This window comes from Gavialis gangeticus, unplaced genomic scaffold (genome assembly GCF_001723915.1).
Source record: "Gavialis gangeticus isolate Ggan-Ray unplaced genomic scaffold, GavGan_comp1, whole genome shotgun sequence".
Classification (NCBI taxonomy): domain Eukaryota; kingdom Metazoa; phylum Chordata; order Crocodylia; family Gavialidae; genus Gavialis; species Gavialis gangeticus.
Genome location: NW_017729031.1, coordinates 94303201 through 94313888, shown reverse-complemented (window position 1 = coordinate 94313888; position 10688 = coordinate 94303201). Strand labels below are relative to the sequence as shown.

Sequence of the window (10688 nt, the reverse complement as noted above, 5' to 3'; positions counted from 1 at the left end):
CCCCACTTTAAAAGATCCAGTTATTTCAATTTTGTTAAAGAACACAATAAAAGTGTGTCTGTCCTTATGAGGCAGCCTCTGCAACAACTCATCATCACAATAAAGTTTCTCAATTTGCAAAGTGAACACTTAAACATATGAGTAACCACATTGACTTTAATAGAACTGTTCACACGAGTAAGATGGTTCAGGAGTATAGGGCTTATTGATATAGAGGTAATATTTCTTAATGCACATTACTAGATTTCTAACCTCTTCTATTTAGGTACGTTTGAGGAAAAAAAAATCAATGATTTCTTAACAGAAACTAGATTTTCTGTCAGTTTTGATGCATCAAAAACTGTTCCCCTTCTCATCAAATTGTCAGAGCCTTTTTTTTCTTTTCCAACTTGCATTTTGGTCCGGATTGCTCTGATTATTTTGTAAATGACTGCACATGAATTAAAACTTGCTCAGTAATTTTCTTCTATGTCCTTTCCTATTAAAAAAGAAAAAACCTAAGGAAACACAGTGAAGGAAGGGATGGGGAGAAAATACATTGTAGCTGAGAAAGAGAAGCATGCTTGAAAGGATTTATTCACGTGACAGGTTATGCATTATAATAGCGTCAAAGAAGTGCATTCCTAAGCAAAGCAGAGTTTACATTTGGAAGATGAGAAATAATTACTTGAATTTGTTGAAAACTGTTTTTAGAATGAAGAAAATATAAAACATCTATCATGCAGCAAAAATCAGTTGCTTAGTAAGTAATATTCTACACAGCATGGCAGTAAATGAAGAATGTTATCTACATCCACTACAATCACACCTGTTAAACATTTTATTTAACCTTACTGAGGCAAGAACACTAATATTTTCCTGCACTGGGGCATTTGGATAGCTTCCCTTCCATCTTTGCCAATCTCCCAAAAGTTCCCGTTTCTGTGTAGTTTAAGCTACTCCATTTAAACTGTGTGAGTCAGATCCTGAGCTAACTTAAATCAACATCAATCATTTCTTCTAATTCTTACCAGGGAGGAATTTGGCCTTGCAGATTTAAAGCCAAACTCACTCTCTGCTATGATGCCTACCAAACACATGACAGCTAGGCAGGCAGTGCGATTACTATCTACTACATTCATAATCATGACACTCTTACTTTGTTCTCCGTGAGCTATTGCTATATCCACCTGTTGCATTATACTTAGATTGAAAACCCTTTGGGTGAAGGGACAGTCTTTTTGCTGTGGGCTGTCCATAATAGGGACCTAATACCTGCTTGGGCCCTTTAGACTCTGCTATAAGAGTGATATAATTGGTTGCAACTGCTTTAACTGCATATGTATATGAGTCATCATATTCTCCTAGCAAAAAGAGTGCCTCTTAAGGGGGGCAGGGAATTAATACGTATTTGGTTCAATCTGTATAGTAAGGGATTAGTAGCCCCTGGCAAGTAAAGTTTCAAAACAGCTTCTTTTACAGTTAAGTTCTATTGACTAGCAAGTATACACCAAAAATAAGCTAAATTACATTTCACCTTTGCCTGAATGGGGTTGCAAAGTTTTGAGCAATGACACTGGTTGAACCATTAATGTAAATACGTAAAATATAAGTAGTTTCTTGATATTTTTCACTTTGAGGCATCTTTCTGGAGAAACAACAGATGCCTCTCTACATGCATAGGAGAAAATCAATGGGGGTAATCAATAATTCCCTCCACAGGTAATAAATGCTGAGAAGCATTTCTGTCTATCTATATTGATCCTGGGGAATTGCTTTAAATTGGTTCTGATGTGTATAAAAATCATTTCCTTATTGATCAAAGCTTTTCTTTCTTTCTATGATATGTTATTTCATCTCTGCTACACAGAATAGTCTCAGACTTCCTTCCTATAAAGTTATGATAAACAAAAAAGCTAAAGTTTATGCAAGAGATAATTTGAATGAAAAATATAACTGGCTTTGTTTCTTTGAAGAATGCTTTGTTTACAGATTAAGCAAAACAAATATATTTAAGTTGAAAAAAATGTTGCTTCTCCTTTATTTGAACAAAAAATACGACATATTCTATTTATCGTCTCTGTTTATCAAGTATGATATCACTCACTTTCCATTTTGACTGACTATGGATGTAAGAGCTGCAGAAACAGGCCCAAATATTTTACATGGGGTTTTGTTTGCATATTTTGTTTTAAGCCAACTAGTTAATATTGCTCCAATGGATCTATACAAATGAATTAAGGACAACAAACAGTGCTAATTATATTCTACTTCATCAGCATTAATGTCTCAGTTGTTGATTCTTTGTGGCATTTATGGCATGACAAAATATTGTTTGTTAGAATTTATGCTGCTAAAATACTGTAAAGATATTCTGTAGTTTGAGTCCTGCTACTAATATTCAGAGTATTCAATAATTAAATAAATTACATAATTTCTAAACTCATTTGCCTGAAGAAAAATGTGGTGCTTCAACATAACTATTACCTTATGATTCCAATCAGCCAACCTTACATTTGTCTTTGGTTAGCCATAAGCATAATAGTCTAAAACAATAGCAGGGCTTACTGGGGACATAGAAAGCAGATTAGATTACATTTGTTGGAGTTTTCTCTGAGAAAGGCTGAGTTTCCAATTACGTAATATATTAGCTGCTTAATAGGCTTTAGGTTTATGACTTGTTCCTTTAACAATAAAAATGAAAGGCTCTGGTCCACAGGACTAATCACAAACCATAGTCACATGTCAGCAAACCAGTTTGCTTTTTATGCTACCCCACTGCAAAAATAGCATTGTCTATGGCTACTTGAATGTGTAACCCAGTAAAGCATTAGCTAACCTTGCCTTGGCAAGCTCTCACTCCAGATTAATTTTACAAAAAAGCTGGTGATCATTGCTGTAATTTCTATTAGGATCTTGTGGAATATAAATTGTCAGTTTTTTGTCCTTTAACAAGTACAGGTCTTGTTCCCTCTACCCTAGGTAATTTGGTTTTATCAACCCAGCAAATTAATCTTGTCTAGTTTTGTGTTCTGAAGAAATCTGTCATGCAGTAACAAATTAAATTAAAGTGTTTCGACATACCAACACTATTTTAAATTTATCTAACAGTTCAAATTAGGAGATGGATTTCATACTGTATTTACGTAAGTGGCATTACTATTATTATTGTTATTTACATAATAGCATAGGTGTATATGGCTTTCTATAGACAGGGGGGCAAATATAGTGCCCTGCTTTCATGAAGCTCTAAGTCAAACTTAGGTAGATATAATACCCCCAATTTTGAACTCATACTAGTTTCACCTCAACACAAAACATTCAGTGGGATTTCTTGTCCTTTGCACCAGTGTATTAAAAATCAGAATCTATCCCCTTATATTCTCTGTCTATAAAGCATTTCTTGTTCCATATTCATATGCATATTCCTAAAATTACAGAGCCCGAGTCTCACCTTGTGTAAATCATCCTAGTTCCATCATTGTACAAAAAGCTATACTGATTTTCCCATAAGAGGCTCTGACACATTAAATAACAGTTATAACATCATTTCAAATATTAATCAATTATAAAGGTACAATTCTTATCTCATGTACAGGATATGTTTAATATAACATGTGACCTTCCTAAAAGGCCAATGTGGATAAAAAAACAAGGGAAGAAGTATAAAGTTTTTCAGGTTTGTGTATCATTTTCAAGTATATTTTTGTCCTAAACGTTGCATTTGCAGTGAATCAACATGTAAAATGAAGAGCTTGATCAGTCTCATAACGGCAGTATGACATGGTACCTTGCATTAAATAAAAATTGGAGTTCAATTGCAGCTCTTTTCTATAGGACATTGTAATGTGGAGATCATGGGCATGTCTTGACATTCATTTTAATGCACATTAGCCTATTTTAATGTGCATTAAAGCATCACAAAAAGTGCACTTTCGCTAATGCGCACTTAAATAGGCTACTGTGCTTTTTTTCTAGTACCCCACAATGGAGGTACTAAATTTAATGCACATAAGCAAAAGTGCATTAATGAATATGTAGACATGCCCACTGTGGAGGTAGCTAATTTAACTGTTGCGGTTATAATCCTCTTCTCCTTAATTTGCATTTGGGTGGAATGGGGCAGCATGTTTCTGAGAGGACAGTCAGGCAAATGCAGGGAAAATATGAAATTATGCATTGATACTTGCCAACACACTGAGTGCATCTACGTGTACAATTAATGTGGCTGCATAATGTATGTGTGCAATTTGAGCTGGAGTAAACTAATCCCAATGTCACTGTCTACACATGTATTTAAGCACAGTAATTTACTCCACCATCAGATAGAACCTGTGTTTGACTGGACTATCTAACAGCACTGTAAATTAGTCTGTACTGGCCCAGTTGCCATGCACTTGTAGACAGTGATGCTTTACTGCACAGTAAATTAGTATACGGTGCAAAAAGTGCATGTGTAGAAGTGCCCACTACAAGCCAAATCCTTTTTCACCTATTAGGTACCCACATATCATCCTATTCCAGTAGGCTTGAATCCCTGAAAAAAAAACCATGTATGCATTTGCTTTTACAGTGTACAATCATTTTAGTCTTAACACCAGTTAAAAATGGTAACAAGGATGGGGAGGAGCCAACTACCTGTTTTACTAATAGTGTTTTAGGGACCTGTGCAAGATGACAAATTATCTCATATAGATGTCTACAGTTAGGAGCCAACTGCCACTTCCTCCTTCTTTCTGCCATTGGATGATTTCCTCCTAGTCCTGCATCCTCCATCTCTTAATGGGGACTACTACAGATGGAGTCAGAAAGAACCTTGCGTGATCTTGCTTTGAACAATGGATATGAAATTGTCAGTGTGAGGTATTGACTTGGACACACATTCATTCAATTAATGGTGCTATAAAATGAGGAAAAAGCCACAATTATTTCACAGAATATGTGTAATACACACAAGTAACTTTGTGGCTGGTTTCTGTTATACCTTTAATTGAACATGTGGCCAGTGCTCCCAGCTGAGGGAGAACACTGGAGTCTTTCAAGACTCTTGTGTGCTTTAGAGGCTGGGAGCTCCCAATCAGGATTCCCAGCTGAGGGAGCGCACCATGTTCTCTCCTGGCTGGGAGCCCCAGAGAGCTGATGCATGCCCATGGTTGGGAGCTCTGATTGGGAGCTGGGAGCCAGGAGCCCTAGACAGCTCCCAATCAGGGCTCCCAGCCACAGGAGTGCAGGGAACTAAACTTGCTACTTACCAGTCTTCCTTTATAGTAGCAGTATGGTACAGTGGGAACTGATGCCTGATCTCACAATTGCACTTCCTGCATCAGATCCCATCATGTCTTTAAATTAACATCTGTCAGGGACCCATGAGTCCTTATCTAATATGCAAGTAATTTTGAATTCCCATCTCCTGCTGGCTCAAGCTAGACCTTCTCCTTCTTGTACATCTTCACCTGTAATAAAGATCTAGTAGTACAAATTAATGCCTTCAGTGACACCTGTGCAGTCCCATTACTCTCATTCCTGTTTGTGCTTATTACTCTCAGTCCTGTTTGTGCTTCACCAGCAAAACTCTTAATAAGTTCCAAGCTGTTACACCTATGCGGCCCCATTGAAGATAACAGATGTAACTGTGTAGAACTTGAGAGTTCTATTGGGGATGCACAAAAAGGGATATAACCCAACTCAGTCTCTCTTACCTGTGTTGGCTTTGCAAAGCTATCAGGGTTTCAGCACAGTAAAATCTTATTTATGCCACAAAAGTCAGCAAGTTTCTTCCAAATGTACAGAGATTTGAGATCTGCTGAGTCAGAAAGAGCCAAGTTTATAAAGCCATTTTTCAAAATGCTGCAGAACATTGCAATTCACGTGTCTCTAAGAAGGCAGCATGCCATATTGGGTACCCAATGTACAGAGTACAATAATTAGTACCTGTATTGAAACAATGGTCAGCAGCAATTTAGCTGCCTGGGTGCTAAGCTGCTCCTATAGATGGACCCCCTTTTCCAGGAAATTCTGCTTAGTCATTTCTCCTGATTGAGGAGGAGGCCTGGCTTCAGGACTGGCTATGAGCCAAGAGCAGCAGTACACCTTAGCAAACTGCATTTCTAGTGCAGTGGATGAGTCAGCAGCAGCGTGTATCCAAAGGATGCCTTGCAAATCATTTGAGAGCTGTAAGGTTTTCCTGGCACTGTATGTTGATCTCCATCCTGATACTATGTAGCTTTGTTAGCACGAACCAGCCCTCCGCCAACTGCTACAAATTACTGTAGTACTCTTGACTTGTTTGAACTTATAGAGATCTTACACCAGCTGAGGATCCAGTTTATGGAATCTGTAGAAATACATTTTGTACCGTGTTTTTGTCCTCCCCTAAATGTTACAACAAAGTGCCTTTGTTAACCTGGAAAAGTGTCCTTATAAAAACTGGGTGTATCTACATATGTTATTAAGGTAACATGATAAACTCCAGTACAGTTTGCACTGGAATTTATCACAGCACCTTAATAGCACATGCAGATGCTCAGACTACTGCGGTCCAGGCCATACAAGCAGGCACTGCACCCAGGGCCACAGCAGTTTGATCCAGAGGGGAGCAGCCCTGGGTTGGCAGGGGACCCAGGGCATCGGCAGTGGGCTCTGGGAGGTGGCAGGCAATGGAAGGGCTGTCTGGGGCATGAGAGTGCCCCAGTGTGAGGAGAGCTGTGGCTAGGCAGCAGGCAGGGGTCTGGCCCCCTGCTGCCTGGGCTGACCAGGTGCAATGTACATGAGTCAGCATTTACATGTGCATTTAGGTGCAGTTATTTTTGCTGCCATAAGATAGTACTGTCCCCAACAATACTATCTCACAGCAGCAAAATTAGTTTGCCGTGGTGTAATAGAGTCGTATGTATAGACTGTTATGCTTTACACTGCAGCAAATTAGTCTGCTGCACAGTTAAGTGTATATGTAGATGCACCCACTAAATTTTGCTTATAATTAAATAATAGTATATGCTTGGGTTGTTAATTGGAGAACATTTTGAAATAGCAAGAAAATGCAATGTGTTCTCTCTTCACAACAAAAAAAACCATTCCCTTTGGAAGGACTAAATTTATAGTGTAGTGAACCAATCATGATGAGCAAGTAGATTACCATAGACATAAAGGCTAACAAGAATGATGTGTTGTCATTTTGTGCCCTCTCTTCCCCATCCCCTGTCTCCTTCACATTCATTTACCCACACTTCTGCCGTAGTGCAATTAAGTTGCCCTGTTCATTGTCAGCAGTAGTAATGCATCAGTACATTACTCAGTAATACTCATGCTACAGTAGTAATGCATAAATACAACTTGGCTAACACTCAACACAAATGAATGGAAATGTTCTCCGCCAACACTTACAGACGTGCCCCACACATTTCCAAGAGAGTACCATATCAGATGCATTGAATTCCCTGCTTCTTGGTTTTACTATTCTACATGCTAGCTAGTTTTTATCATACCTCCTTATTTTAATGTCATTTTCTGTCATTTTCTAACACTGACATTCTATTAATTTCTAACATTGTACCAACTAAATAACAGAAAGAGTAATTTGCTTCAGCCATCTGAATTATGTGGCCAAGTGTTATACATATGTGCCATTAGGTCCTGTTCCTACTCCCCTTAAGGGCAATGGTAGTTTTAATTAAACATTTAAGTACATTGTCTCTGATGTCAGTTTGCATTGATTTTACTTTCTCAAAGTTAACCCCATTGACCAAGTCCTCTCCTTTTCTCTCCCTCTCCCCCTCTCATGCTATTATTTTAATATGTACATTTGTTACTCTTTTTAAAAGAGGCAAGTGACAATAACCCCCTACCCAGTTGCTGCAGTGTCAGGACACTAAACAAAATGTCATTCATTTGGCTCTGGGGGAAGTCATGCCAGCACTTGCCTGTAGAGTCTAGCTTCAAGTAAAATCCATATGTAATGCTTCTGTCAGCAAAGTCTTGCTAGAAGAGAGTTTATAATAAATATTCACATCTGCTGCTTTGGACACCCTAATCCATCCTCCAGATCTTTGCTGTGTCAGGCTTTGTTCTAGATGAAGAAGCCTGGTAGTTATAAAGGTTTGCAAATAGGGCATATTTATCATAGTTAGCTTTACTCCTATACTTCCCTCTCCTGTACAAATATCCATGGACGCTCTAAATATAACCTGTGGTTAAATGCTCTCAGTGTGTTTTCAAGACAGCCTAAATGATTCCTTAATAAATGGAGAAAATAGCTTGTGTTTACCTCACATGCTGTCAAATAAAGCCATTCTATCATATGAGCAGAACAAAAATCACCATTGTCATAATGTGGTTTGAAGGCAGGAACAGTATTTTTCTTAGACTGTCACATAAAAGACCCTGTGGTTTTTCACATCACCCTGTAACATTTTCCTTTGGTCCATATTCTTCCATGCATACTTGTACTGAGTTTTAAGTCCCTATGGACTACTTGTAGAGTAAGTTATATGAGTGAAGGTGCCAAAACATAGCCTGTTTTCCCTAATTTTCCTTAAAAAAAATTAATGCTTCCAAACCATAACAACTTTGTAAATGTTAGCATTAATTTAACTTCTACGTGTGATTATGTCCCTGCTTTCAGGAAAAAAAAAATAGGCCATAATCATTCTGAGGGTCTATGTAACTTGCTTGTAATAGCAAAAAGTGTTTGACCAAGATCATGACTTGAAATACAATAAACACTGTGTTGAGAGCACCACATCTGCCTTGAAATGAATTTATTGATTTTTTTTTTTTTTTTGGTACGTGAAACTCATGATTATTACAGTTAATTTTTAAGCAGAGAGACTCTCTCATCTGGTGGTTGGGAAAACAAGGGGTGATTCAAATGTACTACTTACCAGCTGTTATCCATCTTTTTATTTAAATAGAAATATAATACATTTAAAAATGCATGTTGGGCTAGTTCAGACTGACAGTATATGGAGGCAGATTGTTCCATGAATAATATTATTTATATAAATAATACATTTATTGTTTCATAAATAAGCTTTAGACTGTTAAAATTACTTCTAAATCTATGTCTATACTATCTTTTAAATTAGGAAAGTATTTTACAGAGGCTGAGGAAATTATGTAACCTTTTCTCCCTGAAGGTCAGTGGGATTTAGGCAGCTAATTTCTCATGGGATGCATCTTTTTTTTTTTATATTGATACATAAGAGAATTTATATTAATGACAGGCTTGATTATGATATACTTACAAAACAGAGCATCTTATACCCTGAGTTGCCCTACTGATTTCAGTAAAATTATCTAAGTACTAATATTTTGCAGAATGTAGGATCAGAATATGGCCCTTAATAATTGTATCAAAATAAAAATAGAATAGCTGAGTTCCCCGTGACTGACACCTCAAGATCCTCAGGTTCACTTAATCACACAGGAATCTAATCTCATTATTATTGATCTATCTGACTTTCCAATAAATTATTTCAGGCACAGTAGTATGCAAAATATGGGTTCACTAAGTGGCTGTGCATACCAGCAGACCTGAAACTGCAAACATTGCTCTTTTATTTGGCCTCCTCAAACTCTAATAACTTTGTTTTGGATTTCAGGTCATGTTATAGCCCTTGCAAGCAATGATGGAACTGTTAAGGTTCTGGAACTCAAATCAGGGCAACTTTCCAGCCTGGTGGGTCATGAAGATGATGTGCAGAGTGTTGTTTTTGATCACAAAGCAGAGCACCTGCTTTCCGGAGGTGCTGATGGCACTGTTCGACTCTGGACCTGAGAACTAGAATCCTGTTTTAACAAGCTCTTGGTTTCAAAGCCTTATGGAAATGATTTGATGACATGACAGCAACAACTTAGTTAAGTGTCTTCACAGTTAATGTTTGCAGTAGGCATAATTGCACAAAATTATTATAATTGTCTATTTTATCCAAATAAAATCCCAGATTTCTCTGCCTTTGTATTGATAGTGTGTTTTTTTGAACATCAAGAATTTTTCATTTGGTTGTTTCTAGAGAAATAGCTTTACAATGACGCCTAATGACAGACTAGATGAATTGCAAGGAGATTGATTTTTAATGTAACAGAACAAGAGACACAAGAGCTTGGCTACTTTTTTTTTTAATTCTCTCTTCATCAAATCCAGCCCGTGGGAAGAAGTGAAGTTTTAATAATGCAACAACATGGGATTTTTTATGCAACAAACGGTTTGCATGCCGGCAGGGCAAGAATGAACAAGAGTTTGTGAGAGATGCCATGACAGTAATCTTTTGCCTCATCATTCAGTAACTGCAGAGAGCTTAAATCTAAATACTGGCACTTCCTGGAACTTAGCCCTGCAGTCTGATCTGGAGCACATTCTCTTAAGAATTAAAATGGGCTGGGGGGAGGGAGGGAGGGAGGATGTGGTCCGATGCATGTAAAATATGTTTAGGTATGGTTAGAAATCGCTTTCCTTCTTAGGATGGTATCCAAGGAAATAAGTGATCCCAAGAGAAGCTCTGGAGGGCTCTTAGTTTCTTTGCCCAAGAGCGGACGGCGAGGAGGCGAGCGTGCCGCCCTGTGATGCATGATGCCGGGCTGGGGCGCTGACCGTGGTGCTGAACGAATCCCGGCTGCCGGCAGAATGAGCTCCAAGGCTGCGCCTGTCGGGCTGCCGCTGTCCGCGGTGCTGAACGCAAGGGAAAGTTACTCCCGTGCTTGAGATCAGAAAT

The 10688-nt window shown here is 38.1% G+C and overlaps 1 protein-coding gene across 2 annotated transcripts in view; it reads left to right on the top strand.

The window, feature by feature from the left end:
* The window catches only part of SPAG16 (sperm associated antigen 16), a 1224108-nt gene extending 1214179 nt beyond the window's left edge, over positions 1–9929 (top strand). For both annotated transcript variants that reach the window (XM_019523400.1, XM_019523399.1), the window contains one exon: positions 9579–9929. In XM_019523400.1, coding sequence (XP_019378945.1) covers positions 9579–9754 — 176 coding nt within the window. In that variant the 3' untranslated portion in view covers positions 9755–9929. The remainder of the gene's footprint in view (positions 1–9578) is intronic.
* Positions 9930–10688: the final 759 nt, after the last annotated feature.